The sequence below is a fragment of the Chiloscyllium punctatum genome, chromosome 10, assembly GCF_047496795.1.
Source record: "Chiloscyllium punctatum isolate Juve2018m chromosome 10, sChiPun1.3, whole genome shotgun sequence".
Taxonomy (NCBI): Eukaryota; Metazoa; Chordata; class Chondrichthyes; order Orectolobiformes; family Hemiscylliidae; genus Chiloscyllium; species Chiloscyllium punctatum.
The window spans coordinates 99,223,262-99,243,150 of NC_092748.1; the positions used below are offsets into that span (position 1 = coordinate 99,223,262).

General features: G+C 39.8%; 1 protein-coding gene across 8 annotated transcripts in view; it reads left to right on the forward strand.

Annotated features, from left to right (window-relative positions):
• Positions 1–19,889, forward strand: part of clasp1a (cytoplasmic linker associated protein 1a) — a 303,132-nt gene that overhangs the window by 183,548 nt on the left and 99,695 nt on the right. For 4 of the 8 annotated variants that reach the window (XM_072579858.1, XM_072579861.1, XM_072579860.1 and 1 more), the window contains exons 20-21: positions 1,614–1,721; positions 2,982–3,149. In XM_072579858.1, the coding sequence (XP_072435959.1) occupies positions 1,614–1,721; positions 2,982–3,149 (276 nt within the window). Of the gene's footprint in view, positions 1–1,613; positions 1,722–2,343; positions 2,371–2,981; positions 3,150–6,488; positions 6,597–19,889 lie in introns of all 8 variants that reach the window. The other 4 variants (XM_072579859.1, XM_072579862.1, XM_072579857.1 and 1 more) reach the window with 3 other exon arrangements.

Here is a 19,889-nt window from a genome sequence, read left to right on the forward strand (position 1 = left end):
CAGGATGTTGAGTGGCTTGGAGGGGAATTTGCAAGTAGTGATGTTCCCAAGCGTATATAGCTCTTAGCCTTTTAAATAGTAGTGACTGTGGATTTATAAAGTGCTGTCTAAGGGGTTGGGTGAATTGATGATACCACACTGCAACTGGGTGAGCAAGTTCTTGCTGCAGCCTAATAATAACATTCTGAAAGTAATGTAAAATGCAGTCAATAACATATGCCTCCCCTTAATCACTCATCCCATATCTGGACCATTGCTCCATCTAGTGGACAAGATGATTGATGGAATTGACCAGTGTCTTTTCATCCATTTGTGTGGTTAGCAGCATTGCAAGGATATATATTTTTTCAGTGAAGTAAAATTAGTTCTGAAATTATTCAATCAAACTATTTTGTGGAAATATAATTCTTCTTTCATGATTGAGTAAGAAGTAAGTTTGTTCAAGAAAATACCTCAAAAAAAAAGGAGCGGCTTTTTAAGCCAGAAATTTTTCCTGTCCTCCATCTTGGATTACCCAGAATCCTATCGGAAAGAGGTTGTGAAACTTAAAAGGGTTCAGAAAATATTTACAAGGATGTTGCCAGGGTTGGAGGATTTGAGCTATAGGGATAGGTTAAATAGGCTAGGGCTGTTTTTCCTGGAGTGTCGGAGGTTGAGGGGTGACCTTAGAGGTTTATAAAATCATGAGGGGCACGGATAGGATAAATAGATAGTCTTTTCCCTGGGGTCAGGGAGTCCAGAGCTAGAGGGCATAGGTTTAGGGTGAGAGGGGAAAGATATAAAAGGGACCTAAGGGGCAACTTTTTCATTTGAGGGTGGTGCGTATATGGAATGAGCTGTCAGAGGAAGTGATGGAGGCTGGCACAACTGCAACATTTGAAAGGCATCTGGATGGGTATGTGAAGAGGAAGCGTTTAGAGGGATACGGACCAAGTGCTGGCAAATGGAACTAGATTAGGTTGGGATATCTGGCTGGCATGGATGAGTTGGACTGAGGGGTCTGTTTGTGTGCTGTATATGTCTATGACTCTAACTTGGAATTAAGTGGAATGAAATCTGTTCATATTTGATTGGCAATAGGCATGACATTGACTAATGGAATAGTTCATTGTATTTAAAAATTAAAACATTGAATTTTTGTTCACACTTGTACTGTTGCTGCTCTATCCTACAGGTGTATTACTTGTTTCATGGTGCATTTTTTGTCCATTTGAATTGCTTTGGAAGTCTGATTTCATCTATATTCGATTCCAGCTGTGTAGACCCATTCACTTCAATCGTGGTGTAAAACTGCACATTTCAGACCGGCAAAATAGCAATTTACATCAACTGTTTTTTGTTACCTCCTTGAGGTTAGCAGTATTGATGTTTGATGACGATATAAAGGCTTGGGCAACCAAGTGTGTGTCTCAGTGTTGGTAATCAGATAGTTATTTTTTAAAGGAAGATCCAGAATTGCTTGAAATACAGTTTATATTGAATCCCCAGTAGTACTGACTGGGAACCAATTCCATTTGTTGAAATGAGTAAGGGGTATATATTTGGTAAGGATAACTATTAGCAGTTTTTAAGTTTCTAGTTCTCTGACTGAGTCTGCTTGTGTACATGTGCAGGTCGAGTGCGCTCTAGACGTCAGAGTGCTGGGAGTACCACCAGTGTAGCCAGTACGCCCTCTGATACCAGAGGCCGAAGCCGAGCTAAAGTAGTGTCTCAGTCCCAACGTAAGTGAAACAAATAAATACTTCCTAGTAAATTTTACGGATTGAAATGTTTGAACTCTAGGGATTTTAGACTGTTTTTGTTTGTTCTATTATATTCTCACCAACCTATTACACATTGTGATTTCTCTTTTAATCTGTATTTATCTTAACATTTACTCCTGTGCAGTGGCAATTGATTTCACAAAATAATTATTTCCTTGCGCTCAACTGCACTTTTTGCCACACGGAGAACCTGATTGTTATGCCACCTTTATCGGTAACCTGAGTCTATGAGCAGGGTCCAGTAGCTACCTTGCTGATTTTTGTTCTATTTGAGAAACTATTTATTTTACTTTGATTCCTCACTCTTTATTTTAATATGCACAAATTAGCAATTTAATAGTTTAAGTGGTGCAATCTTACTTCATTACTATTGTGCATCAGTATTTATGTATATAAAATTGATGAAAGTATTTAATACTGCAGTTAACATTGGAACAAGGCTAAAATGTATCTCTGACCTGTAAGATGTTTGAAAAGCTTGACTAAATTGATGGCCATGACAATTCTAGTAGTCTTGCATTTCATTAATCTTTCCATTCAACTTCTTGCACCTATCCCTTTTATCTGCTTCCATGCTCAGGATCCAGATCAGCTAATCCTGCAGGCGGTAAGGTTTCTCTTCACCTACAAGAGTAATTTAACGTGCTGAAAAAATACTTTCTTTTGCCATTATATCCTGGTCATATTAACATGTACAATATGTTCTTGCTTAGAAATGGTTTTTATTTTTCCTCTCCTGTGAACCACTTAACCTCTTGTCTCTTGAAATGTAATTCTGTGTCCCTTTCCATGAGATTTGGAACCATTAGTACTTGCCTGTTGGCCTTTTAAATGTGTCCAGTGACTGATTAAAGATTTAAGGCATTAAATTCAGAAATTTAATATTAATTATGAATTCATAGCTTTTCTTTAAGCTTCTACTCAATTAAAAAATCATAATCCTGACCTTGGAGAACCGACAGACATTTCAGTTTTGAAGTTTGTGCTGTTACCATTTGATGTAGTGTTTTATAGGTTTCAAAGTGCAAGTTTTGCTCGTAATTATTTTAAAAAGCTTGTTCTATTTAAGTTTGATTATAAATAATAAGCTAAGTGACTTTTTAGCAGATATTGATTTTTACCACCACTAATTTTATCCTGCACCATTGTCGCTACCAACTTAATTTGACTTTTCTAGATGTCTCAATTAAACTAGCTTTTTGTTGTTTGTTTTTGCAGCCGGAAGTAGATCCAGTTCACCTGGAAAGCTTCTTGGTAGTACATATTCCGGCATGAGTAGTGGGCCGCAGAGAGTATCTGTTGCACCTCAAGCATCTGAGAAACGCAGCAAAATCCCTCGCAGCCAGGGATGCAGTAGGGAAGCCAGCCCCAACAGATTGGGCTTGGGTAAGACTTAATTATCCAGACCACAAATGCTTACTAATGTGCCTTCTAAACTGCATTTGTCGCTTAATTATGAATGGAAGGTGGATTTATATTGGCAAGGGAATGAATATTACTGCTATAATTACAATCTCTCATTATTGTCGTCGTCCTTCTCAAATCAGTACTGACAAAGGAAGTTAAAATAAAAGCATAAAAATAACAACTGAACACACAGTTTTAAAATAGATTCTGAATTATATCTGTGTACCCAGATCTAAAGACTTCCACCCTGTAACCCTACTTCACCTGAAGAGTTTATTAGTTCTTGACGACTCATATGAAACACCACAAATTAACTACTGTTGGTGGGCAAGTATCCAACATGTACATGCAAATAAAATTGTTCATAAGGAAAATGGGCAAAAAAATGTAGTTTTACTCTTGGACACTGGTAACAAGGTTTGTTCTGTAAAGTTGACCTTGTCTTCCTTACTTCCTTAATGTAATGGTTATACTTAATCTATACGTTGCCCCGACACTCTACTTTTTATGATTCTTGAAGCATCTTTGTGAAGTGACACATTTATGTTTCTTATTTGTTTTTCTCCAGTGAGAGTTATAAAGTCTATCGGATTTAATGATATGCATTGAAGCTTTGTGGAATCCAATATTTTAGCTGATTTTGCAGTCATTGAAATATATTGATATAGTGGGCAGCACGGTGGCACAGTGGTTAGCACTGCTGCCTCACAGTGCCAGAGACCTGGGTTCAATTCCCGTCTCAGGCAACTGACTGTGTGGAGTTTGCACATTCTCCCCGTGTCTGCATGGGTTTCCTCTGGGTGCTCCGGTTTCCTCCCACAGTCCAAAAATGTGCAGGTTAGGTGAATTGGCCATGCTAAATTGCCCGCAGTGTTAGGTGAAGGGATAAATGTAGGGGAATGGGTCTGGGTGGGTTGCGCTTCGGCGGGTCGGTGTGGACTTGTTGGGCCAAAGGGCCTGTTTCCACAATGTAAGTAATCTAATCTAATCGTGTGCAAACCTTACAATGCCAGTATCTGATTTAAAATGATTAAAATGTAATGCAGCATTATGATAAGATTTTGTTTAGTGAGAGCTAATCCTTTTGAAGATTTAACTTTAAAGAAAAATCTACTCCTTCCCTTTAGTTCTCATCAGTGTAAAACAAAGGTCACCATAGTATATGTGTTTCATTTATTGATGCCTAATAAACTGATAAATACGAGCAATTTGACCCTCTTTTCAGTAATCAATGATCAGTAACTTAGGAGTAAGAAAAGGTGCTTGTTCTATTAATTGGAATTAAAGAATGACTTGCAGTAGTTCTCACAAAGTTGTTGCATTTCCATAAGCTTATTTGATTTGCTGTGTAAATTATGTCACATTTGGAAATGTAAAACTATGTCAAATCCTGAGATGTAACAAATTACTTAAAAATCAAAATTGTTTTAACATCTGAGGTGGCACAGTGGCTCAGTGTTTCGCACTGCTGCCTCACAATGACAGGGACTGGGTCTGATTCCAGACACTGGCGACTGTGTGGAGTTTGCACATTCTCCCTGTGTCTGCGTGGGTTTCCACTGGGTGCTCTGGTTTCATGCCATTGTCCAAAGATGTGCAGATTAGGTGAATTTGGCCATGCTAAATTGACCATAGTGTTCAAGGATATGTAGCCCTGTGCATTAGTCAGGGGTAAGTATAGGATAATAGGGAAGTGGAATGCATCTGGGTGGATTTCTCTTCAGAGGGTCAATGTGGCCTTGTTGGGCCGAAGGTCCTGTTTCCACACAGTACAGATTTTATGATCTAAGTGTACTCTAACTTATGGAAGAACATTGGTTTTAAGGGGGAAGAAACGCTTGTTAGCGCTGATTTCAAACTTGAAGTTTTTTATTCGGTAAAAATAATTAATTTTGAGCCTCAATGCCCCCTCATTCGCTTTTTTTTCCCCTCGTTCTCTTTCTCCCCTACCTTCTCTTTCCTTCCCTCCACATTGTCCCCCTCCGTTTCTTTGCCCCAACTCCTTCCCCCCGGCTCTGCCACCCCCCCTTCCTCCGTCGCCCCCATCTTCCTCACCGTCATCCTGTCCTCCCCCCACCCTTCCTCTTCTCCCCCTCCTATCTTAAACCCCCTCCTATCTTCAACTCCCTCCTATCTTAAAACGAAGCAGAGTTTGAAAAAGGGAGTTGTTCCTCTGGCATTATGGCATTCACAGCTCTCCTGCACCTTGCCAAAGCAGCCATTGTGATATAAAGGTTGGCAATAAGATTCTAAAATTGGAAGCAGTTATTCAAATGAATTTTTGCACAAGGCAAACTTTTTTTTAATCTATTGTTGCTGAGACTGATGGAATGGCACAGCACAATTATTGATCATTTGATATTGGCTGACCTAGTAGAGTATGAGTTTCAAATTTTGGACCTATTTTATGCTTCTCCATGTCTCTCATTGAAATACTGATTAGTGCAGACTATTTCCAAGTTAGAATGAACGATTGATCACTCTTGGAAGAGCTATTCAATTTTGAGATTTTTTTAAAGTTTCTTTTCAGTGGTGGTATGTTGGAAAACTTCCTTTGAATGCGAATGGCGAGTGCTACTTTAAATTTTCCGTACTCCTTATTGTCTACTTCGCTTTTTCAAAAACACCAACCAATTTGCCATCCACTGACACAAACAAGGACGATTTTTATCACTTTGTCCATTTTTTTCCTGTCTCTAAGTGCTGTAGAATTAAGTGCCTTGCAGCTCAGAGGATGCAAGCTACCTTGTTGTCAGCCCATTTGCTACATGTTTGGTCTGAAGCCACTGATGACTACTACCACCTTTCCCACTCATTCTTGAGAAAACTATGCTTGGGTTTAGTTTGTTGTTTCTCTTTTCCTACCCCTGCATGAAGGCAGCTGATCTGTTCATTTCCCATTGGTGCTATGCAGTTCTGATTGACTACCTTTGTACTCTGTTGCTACATGGTGCTGCTTTTGAGGTTTTGTAACTGAACTGGCTTACCAATATCACTTTATTGTAAAAATTTTAAGACTACATTATAAATACAGCGAATTATTTAAAAAAGCATGGTTACATTTCTGAGGTCTTCTACCAAAGGAGGCGGGGGAAGGATTGTTTCTCATTAAAGTGAAGTCAAACTATCAATATTTCATTGTTTTCTTCTAACTGGTCCTCTTATACCGTTAAAAGAAATGGTTATTAGAGCTATGACTATTCTTGCTTGTGTTTAAAATCGTCCGAGGTTGGATATCAACAATATGAATGTTGTGGAACCTTAAACTGATGATGTAATGAGCTTCACGTTTTTACCACTCTTCTCAACTCATGCTAGCACGGAGCAGCCGTATCCCTCGACCCAGTATGAGTCAGGGATGCAGCCGCGATACGAGCCGTGAGAGCAGTCGAGATACAAGCCCTGTTAGAGGCTTTGCTTCGCTTGGTGAGTACTGAAAGGCATAAAAGCCATTTTGGCTAGCCTTGTCTTGCCTTTTGACCTGTTGAGGTTACTGCTGGGAGGCAGTGGTCTTGCTCTCTTTTATTTGGGGGCTTTTGGTATTTCTCTTTTTGGTTTCCTTTTTCTTTGTCCCTTTTCCCCTGTCACCTTGCATGCTGCTCCCTTTGCTGGTATGCAAGCTGGAAAAACTTTGCTTCCGCACAGTGTTTTGACATATTTGGACTTTATTGCTGTGTAGTTGAGTTAACATTTTTCACTGTTTTTCAATATACCATGCTCCACGACTTCCATTTAAGGACAGTTATTGTACTTTGTTTAAAGGCTGTAATGTTTAATACAAGTGGAACCTCCTTGTATGAAAGTGAACCTGTGCCTGCATAATGCTTCCGATATTAATTTCCAAAGAATAGCAAGTTTGCTTGCAATTTATCTGCTAGAATTGAATTATAATTTGGTTTCCACTGATGATATTCAATGCCTATATGTAAATAGTTTAATAAATCAGTTGGTGTAACATACTGAAAGTGTACAAATGACCAATTCTTTCAGTACATACTAAGGTTATCACGACTTCATCATGGAGGGGAAAAGAACAAGTCATTTGCTTTACGGACTGGGTTCTGATTGAGAAGCCTTGCATTTAATATAGACCTGACAGATATTGATTGTATACGAGCAACAATTGAGAATAAAATGTAGTTTAATAAAAGGGATATGGTAACATTAGAACTATAGTGGTCTGTTGTACTGTTCATTAGACAATTATTAGACATTAGACAAAAATTAGACATTACTTACGTTCTTTGTGCTTTTCATCGATCTATGCACTTTTTTGGCATCAATTGCATTGTTAAACCTAGTTTTTCCAAATATGTTGTAAATACCCCATTTTGTTATGAATTAGAAATTACAGGGCAAAGTAAAGTAGCAAAGTAAAACGTCATTTGGAAAGGAGAGCACTTCTTGCCAAGTTCTGAGGTATTTTTGAACACTCTTCATAATTAAAAGTAGTGCTGAAGTAATTTCAAATAGAACAGATATTTATTTATAACTCAACTTTAAATAGGGAAGCTAATGTAAAGAAAAAAAGTGAATTGTACTTGGTGAATTACATTTGAATAACTAGGGAAGAGACTGAAAGAGGTCTTGGAGTGTCAGAGATTTTACAAACTTATTGCAATCCATTCTGTCCGCATGAATCATCAAAAATCTATCTATTCTTATCCCATCTTTCAGCCCATGGCCTATAGTAGACGTCTTAGTACTTGTAATGTCTATTACTGCACTTGATTCTTGTCATTGAGACACAAGGAAAATGTCCATGTCCTTGAAACTGTGCAGAGTTGCACTATGATATAATCCATCATGACCATAAGAGTCCATTATGAAAGACTAGAAAAGGTCAGATTCGTCATTCTCAACATGGTGAAACTAGAAATACTGCTTAAGAAAGGTATGTAAATTAGAACATAAAACCTAACTCTAGAACCATGTATAAAAGTAAACCCTGACTAAGTTTAATCTACTCATGTCATGGACAGAGAGTGAAAATGGGTTCATTTTTAAAAACAAACACATGAATGTTAAATAACTTAAAAAAACAAATTTGGCAATAACTTTAATGTGTGTTTATTTATTCAGGATACGATTAATCAGGAGTTGATGAGCTGGTAGTCATGTCTCCAGGCTAGTAATTCAGAAGCTCAGGTCAGTGCTGTAGGGAATACATGTTAAAATCCCATCATGATAGTTGGTGGAATTTGAAAGCAATAAATGAAGAAATCTGGAATTAAAAACTAGTTTGAGTTGATTGTCCTAATTTACTAACATGTGGATTAAGAGTTGGAGTAGGCCACTTTGTCCTTTGAGACAGTTCCACCACTGGAAAAAAAAACTATGGCTGATCTGATTACTCTAAATTCCCACCCACTGGTGAGAAAACCTTTCTTCATAAGACACCTGGCCCGTTCTAGACATTAGTCTTGTAAACCTATCGACCTAAACCTTGTAAATCTATGAATTTGTCTAGTTCGCTAATATCCTTCAAGCAAGGAAATCTGCCTTATCTGGTCTTTTGGCTTGAGATTCTATGATATTTCTTAAATGTCCTTATACAAATGCCAAATAAACCACAGTTTAACAGCAGCTAGGGAATGGCAACAAAAGGTTTGACTATTCCGGCAACAGCCACATCACATAAAAGAACAATAAAACTTTAACAATTTTCTGGTGAACCATGAAAGCCCATTCAAGAGGTATATATCTTTGGCGATACTATAGGATTCTGGGAAGGGAAGATCTAAATAAAGAAAAAAAATTTGCCTAATGTATTGCCATACTGTTAGTAAATCATCCAAAAATATTTCTGAAGTGCTCTAAGATTTTATGTCGATGGATCGAGAAAACAGTCTCCCTTACTTGTCTTTGTAATTACTGTTACAACACAGAAAGCTAGATTAAATCCGCCTTTGTCACTCTGTATTTGCAATAAAGTAAAACTCAAAGATCCCCAAAATTGACCCAATGGTTCCTCACCAGACTTCTTGAATAATCACTCCCAGACTCTTAAATAATCATGAAGGGCTGAAGGGTTTTTGCCTGGGACGTCGATTTTCCTGCTCTTTGGATGCTGCCTGGCCTGCTCTGCATTTCCAACACCACTCTAATCTTGACTCTTATATAATCAATTCTAGTTACCGAGTCTCTAATTTAAACAAACGACTTTACAATTTAATAAGGATACTTTAGCAGAGCAAAATTGAACAACAAAGTAATCCAGTGTCTATGTTTTAAAACCAATAACCGTTTTTTCAGCTCCATGCACACACAAGACAGGCAAACAAAAAAAAGGTAAGGGATAAATAAAAGAAAATAAAACTGGCCAGATTACTTAAGTGCTTTTTGTGATGCAATGCTCCACAGGCATAGATCATTGTTTCTCGGTGATTTTCTGTACATGTCAACCATGGCTACCTTTCCAGCTCACTGAAGTAAGCCATTAATGCTTAGTTTCTAGTCTCTTAACTTCAAATAGCTAGTAACAGGAGGTTAGGTAGAGATCTCAAATCTTCATGCCGCATCACCAACAACCAAATTCCTGCTCCCAAAAAACACAGTCCAAAACCCAGTTCAAACTCTGGCCTCCCCCAGTCAGATTGACCTTCGCCCCACAGGTTCTCTGTTATCTCCCTTTTGAAGCATAATATTTCTCCCAGAGTTACTGGAACCAATTCCCAGGTACTGACCTTGCTCATGGCAGCATTTGCTATCTGTTTAAACTTACTGCACTCCCCTGGTGTTGAAGCATCTACAGAATCTTTTTGATCAAGAACCATCTGCAGTTAACTTCCTGACTTCTCAAACAAACTACAGCTTGTTGTTGTATTTTATTTTAAATTCAAGCACTGCCCACAGTCCAAAGGTCATTTTCAGTTCTTCGTTCTCAGTTCACAGCTCTACTTCAAAACTTAAAAAATAAACTAAAATCAAGTGAAAAAAAATCAGTGAGAGTTCTAGCATCACAAGCATATATTTGTAAAGATTAAACTTGTGGAATCTACTGGACAAAATATCCTAAATTATCTTATGTAGAGATCCATTATAAGGCCTATTATCATGTTGATATAACGCAGGGAAAGAGTCATAGCTGGGGGAAAGGCAATTATGATGCGATTAGGCAAGATTTAAGATGCACAGGATGGGGATGGAAACTGTAGGCGATGGGTGAATTTGAAATATGGAGTTTTTTCAAGGAACAGCTACTGTGTAACCTTGACAAGTATGTACCTGTCAGGGAGGGTGGAAGTGATCAAGTGAGATTTACTAAAGAAGTTGAATCTTTTGTCAAGAGGAAGAAGGCGGCTTATGTTAGGATGAGATGTGAAGACTCAATTAGGGCACCTGTGAGATACAAGTTAGCCAGGAAAGACCTAAAGAGCAAGCTAAGAAGAGCCAGGAAGGGGCATGAGAAGTTGTTGTCAGATAGGATCATGGAAAACTAAGGGAATATCTGGAATAAAAGAATAATAGCGAATGATTAGGGCCAATCAAGGATAATAGTGAGAAATTGGACATAGAGTCAAAGGAAATAGGGGAAGTGCTAAATGGATACTTTTCATCAATATTCACACTGGAAAAAGACAATGTTGTCGAGGAGAATACTGAGATACAGGATACTAGATTAGATGGGATTGAGATTCACAAGGAGGAGGTGTTAGCAATTCTGGAGAGTGTGAAAATAGATAAGTCCCTGGGCCAGGTTGCATTTATCCTAGTATTCTCTAGGAAGCCAGGGAAGAGATTGCAGAGCCTTTGGCTTTGATCTTTATGTTGTCATTGTCTACAGGAATAGTGCCAAAAGACTGTAGGATAGTAAATCTTGTCCCCTTGTTCAAGAAGGAGGGTACAGGCACCCCTGGTAATTATAGACTTGTGAGCCTTACTTCGTTGTGGGTAAAGTGTGGGAAAAGGTTATAAGAGATAGGATAATCATCTAGAGAGGAATAGGTTGATTAGGGATAGTTAACACAGTTTTGTGAAAGTTGGGTTGTGCCTCACAAACCTTTTTGAGGTCTTTGAGATGGTGACTAAACAGGTGGATGAGAGTAAAGCGGTTGATGTGGTGTATATGGATTTCAGTAAAGTGTTTGATAAGGTTTCCCTTATTGCACAAAATATGGAGGCATAGATTGAGGGTGATTTTGAGGTTTGGATCAAAAGAAGAAGAGGGTGGTGGTTGATGGGAAATGTTTATCCTGGAGTTCAGTTACTAGTGGTGTACTGCAAGGATCTGTTTTGGGGCCACTGCTGTTTTTCATTTTTATAAGTTACCTAGATGAGGGCGAAGAAGGATGGGTAAGTAAATTTGTGGATAACGCTAAGGTTGGTGGATTTATGGATGGTGCTGAAGGAGTTTGCAGGTTACAGAGGGACATAGGTAAGCTGCAGAGTTGGGCTGAGAGGTTGCAAATGGCGTTTAATGTGGAAAAGTGTGAGGTGATTCACTTTGGAAGAAGCAACAGGAATGAAGCGTACTGGGCTAATGGTAGTGTAGATGAGCAGAGAGATCTCAGTGTCCACGTATATAGATCCCTGAATGTTGCCACCAGGTTAATAGGGTTGTTGCAAACTAACACACCGTATGCCTTATTATTGGTAGAGGGTTTGAGTTTCGGAGCCATGAGGTCATGCTGCAACTGTACAAAACTGCTGGTGCGGCCGCATTTGGGGTATTATGTACAGTTCTGGTCAGCGCATCTTAGGAGGGATATGAAAGCGTTGGCAAGGGCTCAGAGGAAATTTACTAGGTTGTTGCTTGGTGTGGAGGGAAGGTCTTACGAGGAAAGGCTGAGAGACTTGAGGCTGTTTTCGTTAGAGAGAAGAAGGTTGAAAGGTGATTTATTTGAGATATATAAGATAACCAGAAGGGTAGATAGGATGGACAGTGAGAGCCTTTTTCCTCAGATGGTGATGGCTAGCATGAGGAGACATAGCTTTAAATTGAGGGGTGATAGATATAGGACAGGTGTAAGAGGTAGTTTCTTTACTCAGTAGTAGGGGCGTGGAACGCACTGCCTGCAACAGTCGTAGACTCGCCAACTTTAAGGGCATTTAAATGGTCATTGGATAAACATATGGATGAAAGTGGAATAGAGTAGGATAGCTGGGCTTCAGATTGGTTTCACAGGTTGTCGCAGCATCGAGGGCCAAAGGGCTGGTACTGTGCTGTAATGTTCTATGATGTAATATTTGCATGCCTACATGTTCTGCACACAAGTATAGTAAAATTTAGGAGGGTGCATCTTCTAAATGCCAGTATAATTTCTTCCAGTTCATAATCTCTTTCACGACTAGACAATTTGACAAGATTGCAGTGGAATGAAAGCCCATGAAACCTTTTTGTATTTGTGCACCTTTTATAACCTGTCAGCTTGAATCATCTTTACTTCAGAAAAGGTACTTCAACAAGCTTTGAGAGCTATAAATTTTGGTTTAATTAAATTCATGTTCTGTGCACTGTCAGAATATGTATTTGTTCAGTTGAGACTTTAAAGAGACTCACAATAGGAGCTGGCTTCGTGGTGTATCTTCATGAAATTCTTGTTGAGTAACAAGGATAATCCTTAATGAGGCCTGGTGGTGTGTTTACTGGCAAAGCATGGTTTTTATCCCCGTAGTTCAACATGCAGATGATGCCTTCTTTTTCTCTGTCTGTCTCTCTCACCTGGCCCACAGGTGTCAACCTGACCTCCCAGTCACCACCCATTTTAATTCCCCACTCCCTTTCCGACATGGCCATCCTTGGCCTCCTCCAGTGCTACAATGAATCAGTCGGCAAATTGGAGGAGCCACACTTCATCTTCCAACTGGCAACCTACAGCCCGGAGGACTCAACATTGAGTTCTCCAATTTCAAATATCCTCACTTCCCATCACCTGACTCCCTTTCCATCCCCTCCTCCTCCTTTCCATTACTCTCATCAATCCTTCCTTCTAGCCACTTTTAACCCAAGCTCCTATAGTAGTTGCAACAACTCATTCAGGAGCTGGCAGTGCTCCTGTTTGGTTCCTGTTTGTAGAAGCAATTAATCAACCTACTGTATCAGGCACTCTGGCAGAGAAAACTCCCACAACACATTGCTTAACTGTTGAGGAAATATTGATGGGGAGTTGTGAAATCCCTGTGGCAAAGCTATCCATATATGTTAAGGTAAATGCAAAGTTATACTGACAGTCCTTCTCCAAAATCCATTACTTATATCCGGGATTGTGCAGATTAATTCCATTTAATCGTAGATTCAGGACTAGTAGCCACTGTAGGTGCTTTTAAGGGTGTTATTTAGGTCTCAGTAATCTATAGTCAGTCGCCAACTCCTGTCCAGTCTCTTTGCTGGCCAAATAGGTGAATTGTCGATTCGCCTTAATACCTCTTGTGCTGTCAGACTTGGCACTACCCTTTCTATATCACCTTCATCCTGCTTCGGGAATCCATACTGCTGTTGGGGCTTGGGATCTCGGCACCGTATACACCCCCCCCCCCCCCCCCCCCATTTGTCCACATGCATGCTTTTATTGGCAAACACTTCCTGGTTTTGTCCGATAATTCTTTGTACTACCAGATTCTCACGCATGTCAGTAGGACTGATCCACATTTCTGCTATTGTACACACTCCTTATATTGTCCTGCAGAATTTTCAGCAAAACAAATGCTGCTGCTCACTTATTCCTGTCACTTACCTTATCATACAGTTCAATGGATCAAAGCACAATCCTGCTCTGGCAATGTAATCACTTCTCAGGATATGATCTTGATTTGCTGGGAGTTTTATTAATATTATTGGATGTCTCAACTGTGCTACTCCTGTTTGTATATTTAAAGGGCCAGTCACTTAGCCTATTTGAGAATGTCCTGTAAAACCACTCAAGATTATTTCGTTTGTATTTCTCAATCATAATTATTTACAATAGATGTGTTCAAGGTAGTGCAGGATGCAAAGGAAAGTGATAAGGTGGCCTCCTATCATACTCTTCACAAAGGGTCTACCTGTCCCATTCCATTTTGCATCACACATTCATATTGGAGAGGCCTGAGGCCATCATTGTGGGTTGGGGTACAAGCATAGTACCCTTCTTTGCCACAATTAAAAAAACACTTCCATTGCTGGGGGTTCTGCTACTTCCTGTGGCCATAGGCAGGGCTCCTTGTCCATAGCCACATCCCCTTCGTTCATTTGATAAGGGTGGTGGTGGTCCCCTTGGGACCGGTCCCTTTCCTTCATTTCTCCATGCTGCTCTTTGATCTCCAAGAGGCACCATTTATCCTCCCTGAGACTTGTATCCTCTCGTCTCCTTCTCCCAAGCTCTAATCATTTTCCTCAGCACCCACGTCTCAGTGTGTGTGTTGTCAGAGGGGTCAAACATGTTACACGCCTTTACGACTCTTCTGTGCTGTGGGGCACCAGTGTATGGACCCATTGATTGTCAAAAGGTGCACCCAAATTTTGCTGGTCTATTCCTGGATCGTATACACTCTGGAACACTAGCCTCAGCCTTGTGGCAAACACAATTGGATACTCCCCTTTCCTCTGTCTACACTAATTCAGAGCTTCCACTCAGTCATCTTTGTTAGCTCACATGGCTTCCTTTAGTACGGCCTCCTTTAACTGAACTAATGTTCCCTCTCCTACATTTTGTGACTCAGGAATAACTGAATGTATAGTGGTATGGTATGGAGACACATTAGTATTAGCTTTTTCTCCTCCTAATTATCTAGCCCAAGTATGGTTTTCTGCTTGTGGGTAGCTTGGAACAGTTCCCGGCGGGCATCCCCAGGCTGACAATTCTCTATACACTTGGCTATATGTCTTAGCTCAAAGTTTCAGACATAAGCCCTTCATCAGGAATATGTTGAAGGGCTTATGCCTGAAACATGGACTCTTCTGCTCCTTGGATGCTGCCTGACCTGCTGTGCTTTTCCAGTGTCACACCTTTTGACTCTGACTCTCCAGCATCTTCAGTCTCAATTTCTCTCTTATCTCTTCGCTGTTGAACATCATAAGGGCTGGTATATGTAATGTCAGGTGGTTGTGGTGGCACAGCTGGCTATTGTCTTCCAGTAATTGGAGGGACAGTAGGGACATTGGATCTTTCCCCTGCCCCTCTCTCCATCGGGGACCCCATTTCCCGTGTTGTTCTCTCCATATCTAGGCTGTTCATCTGCTCGCCCTCTTTAGTCAATAACACAATCTTCCTCCCATCCCTCCTCAAAGGAAGAGGTTGCAAATGCACATATTATCCCTCTTTGTGCAGATATCTGACTCTGCGACTTCCCTATCTGCCTCATACACTTTGTATGATCGCCTGAGGTCCTCTTTCACTCCTGTGCTAACTTATGCACTACATTAATTGCTGTTTTCAAATTGCTACACTCTCCAACTCTTCTGTCTATTGTGTGTGAGCCCTTTTAGTTTGGTCTTCACTTATCTCCTTTTCCCTTTTCCCTTATCAATTTCTCACACTATTTGATACTGGCTCATATGCATGAGGGCTATATCTCTCTGTAAATTCCCAACCTTTTCAGTCAATCTCTTTATCTCTTCTCTAAGCTCAGCTACCTCTGTTTGCAGTTTCAGCTCTCACTGTTGCTTTTCCACCTAGTCTCCTAACATACAGCCTGTTGCTGTAGATTTCTACACTTTCTCAAAATGCTTTTTTTCCCCATATCATCATTTGCCACACTCTACAGCGTATTCCCATGCGTTTTTGTACCGGTCCTAACCGGTGTACTCAGTACTTCAGCCATTTCCCAGCCACATATTGTTGGCGAAATCCTCTCCAGTCACTGTCCCCACTCAACATTCGCTATTAGTGCTAAAATTGTGTGTCACTGTTCTTTTTGTCTTTCTCTCTACCAAATTTCCACCACCTCCTCCCTGGCATCCACTTAATCCTGGCCGTAATGTGGGGCAATGGTCCTTGTAATTTTAGACTCGGGTAGGATGTTGGTAAATTCAAAGATTACCCGGTTCACTGTCAGAAATACTTAAAGTTACTTCTTATTGACTGTCACCAGGGATGCCAAAATTATGTTGCCCATCTCTGAAAGACAGAAATTCCTGAAGAAGGGCTCATGCCCGAAACGTCGATTCTCCTGCTCCTTGGATGCTGCCTGACCTGCTGCGCTTTTCCAGCAACACATTTTTCAGCTCTGATCTCCAGCATCTGCAGTCCTCACTTTCTCCATCTCTGCAAGGCAGCAATTCATACATATGCAGAGCTGCAACAGAGACACTTAGAGCTCCGTAAAACCACAATTCATTTATTAAGTACTTAAACGAATAACACACACACACACTTAACTAGTTGAGATATCTCATTGTTTTTCACTACCCTGATTTCTGTAACTTAAACCCAGATGTTATTATCCAGTCGAGTATGTAGCTGGCCAGGCTGAAACTGATTGATGTCTTCACACCTCCTGACGTAGGGTACCTCTTTCACGATGCTAAGCTTCTTCAGACTCTTTATACAAAAGTCTTTGTGCCTTATTTGGCATTGTGTGTGCACGAAACCAATCCTGAATGTTTTGTTCAAATATATGCCTTATCTGACACAGCCAACAGTTCCTGATTTCCTGCAGTTTTAACTCTTTAGCAGATCTGACTGACTCAGTGTAATTCCATTCACAAAGCAGCCTAATGTTAGGCCTCTTGTCAGTTCCTGTTATCTTCAGCCTTATCCAACAGCACACTTGTCTCAGCACGGATATGTCATGATCGGTGTAAATGGTGCATACTCTGTTTAAGATGTCAGTTATTTATGGGACCTTCCTTTCCTCCTCTTCATTATAACTTGTGTTATTTTATTAAGTTTTATGGCTTTCCACTGAGATAATACAGTAACTTAATGATCGTTTCATTGCCCACTTTTATTTAAGTTGATAGAGGTAGGAAGTCATTAATTCCTAAATAAATGATCTCTGGGCTTGTCACCTTATGTCATGTATCAATATTGACTTGTAGAACTCTCATTAACGCAATTGCTTATCAATATGTTTTTAGTACGATTGATGCTTGGAATAGAGTAAACTAAAAATGACAAAAGTAACAAATTGTGCAATATACTTATTACATATATTAATTGAATATATAAAAATCGAAAAGGGTTACACTGCTACAAAACTGATTGAAAAACCATCACACAATTCAAAACAAAGGATATATAGTAAAATTTAGCAGAATGTGATTACTTCTCTTCAGTTTTACTTTATTGTCTTTTCTAATGTAGAATGCAACTACTCTCCCACAAAATAAACTTCTTTCTAGCATCTCTTTGAATTGAAGGTGCTGGACATTTCATAAGATGTTTTGATGTTGTAGGGGTTTAGTGTTGCTAGAACTTGCTCATTCAACCTTAATGGGCTATGTCGAGCTGCTCTGTGATAAGACAAAGTATAACAGTGGATCTTAATGTTAAATGAGGATGTATTGACAATGAATTAGTCATATAGTGCATTAGCATCCTGCGTTAATTGCAGTTAAGCAGAATAGTACAATGTTCAGTTAACAGATTAAGACACGAAGTATCAAAACATGAGCATTTCATGCTTTGAGACTGATAATGTCTAGGCATTTAATACCTCATAGTTTTTTTGGTTTACTTTAGAGTGTTTATGGTTCTGAATTCCCACTGTTTGCTCTCCTATTTGTATTTCTTATGTTAGTTTGAAAAGAAGGGCTCTTCTGCAGTGATAGCGTCCCTACCTCTAGCAGGAAGCCTCGGATCCTGTCTCACCTGCTCCAGAAATGTATATTATATGCATATTTGAAATGATTGGGGGGGAGGGGTGTGGCAGGTGTAGATAACGTGAGACTCTTCCTCCGGGATCAGTGACCAGGGAGCATAGATATAAGTTAAGGTACAAAAGGTTGAGGGAATGTGAATAACTTTTTATTTTCCTCCGAGGCTGGTGGGAATTGAGTCACTGCCTAAAACATTGGTAAAGCCAGAAACCCACATAACCTTTCAGAAGTATTTAGATGTGCACTTACAATGTCAAGGCATTGGTGCTGGAAAGTTACATTTAGAATAGCTATACTATTTAGAATAGTAATTGCTTTTGACTGGCACAAACCTGATGGACCAAAGAACCATTTTTTTTCTATGCTGAATGACTCAAATAGAAGCTGGGTTCCATCCTGGAACACCTGGCTCATCATGCTTAAACCACATGGTGTTACCCAATAAGTGTCTTTCCAAAAATAAAGGCAACTCATCTCACCTTAACACATTCATATAGTATAAGGTGATTCTCATTCCAAGACAAACTCTCATGTTGATCTGCATGGTTCCTTATTATTGCATTCGCATGTGTAGTGACTGCCCTACAAATTGTATTACTCAATTAAGGATGGGAATATAATGCATAGGCTGCAGTAATCCAATATTCCCAATCTTTAATCTCCTTTAAGTACTTTCCATTCTACATCATCATCTTAAATAAGTCTCTCTTAGGTTACTTTGTCTCTGAACTAATTGTGATAGCCTATATTTTCTGATTCGACTTGTCATTGTAGCATGCAAACTATGTACTGATCATACTTTTGTTTATAAAAGATGAAATTTGATTATTTCCTGTGTCCAGTCTGCTTATTAATTTTTGTCTGAGTTAAATATCATTTCCAACTTTAGTAAGTTATGCTGTTTGTAAAATGCTTTCTCCAAATCTGCTTTTTTACAGCCTTAATGCTGCCTCCTTGTTTCACCTTCAGTCCTCTTTCTTTTCTCTAGTATTTTGATTGGGGTGATTTGCATGAGTATTTCCAGGTTTTAGTTTGTTTTAAGCTTCAGGTTCCCCTTTACATAATTTGTATTAAATTTAACCATTCTATTATCCATTGGAACTTGAATGTAATCCCTCAAGAAGGATAGTTTCAGATGTGCACACTTTGGTTCAGTTTGACACTGCCCAATAGCCACTTCATTCTGCAACATTAAAGTAACTTGAAAAGGTTTTCTAATTCTCCCTTCTAGACTAAGACTAATTCTAGAATTATACAATGAACGGAAGAGCCTTGGGAAAAGTTGATGGGCAGAGAGATCTGGGAGTGCAGATCTATTGTACCTGACGGTTGCTGCACAAGTGGATAGAGTGGTCAAGAAGGCATATAGTCTGCTTGCCTTTATTGGACAGGGTATTGAGTATAAGAGCTAGCAAGTCATGTTAAAATTGTACAAGACATTGGTTCGGCCACATTTAGAATACTGTGTACAGTTCTGGTCGCCACATGACCAAAAGAATGTGGACGCTTTGGAGAGGGTGCAGAGAAGGTTTACGAGGATGTTGCTTGGTATGGAAGGTGCTAGCTATGAAGAGAGGTTGAGTAGGTTAGGTTTGTTTTCGCTAGAAAAAAGGAGATTGAGGGGGGACCTGATTGAGGTTTACAAAATCATGAAGGGTATAGACACGGTGGATAGAGACAAGCTTTTTCCCAGGGTGAAGGATTCAATAATGAGAGGTCACGCTTTCAAGGTGAGAGGTGAAAAGTTTAAGGGGTATACATGCGGCAAGTACTTCACACAGAGGGTAGTGGGCATCTGGAACGCATTGCCAGCAGAGGTGGTAGAGGCAGGCATGGGAGATTCATTTAAGATGCGTTTGGACAGATGCATGAGTGGGTGGAGAGCCAAGGGATGCAGATGCTTAGGAATTGACCGACAGGTTTAGACAGTAGATTTGGATCGGCTCAGGCTTGGAGGGCCGAAGGGCCTGTTCCTGGGC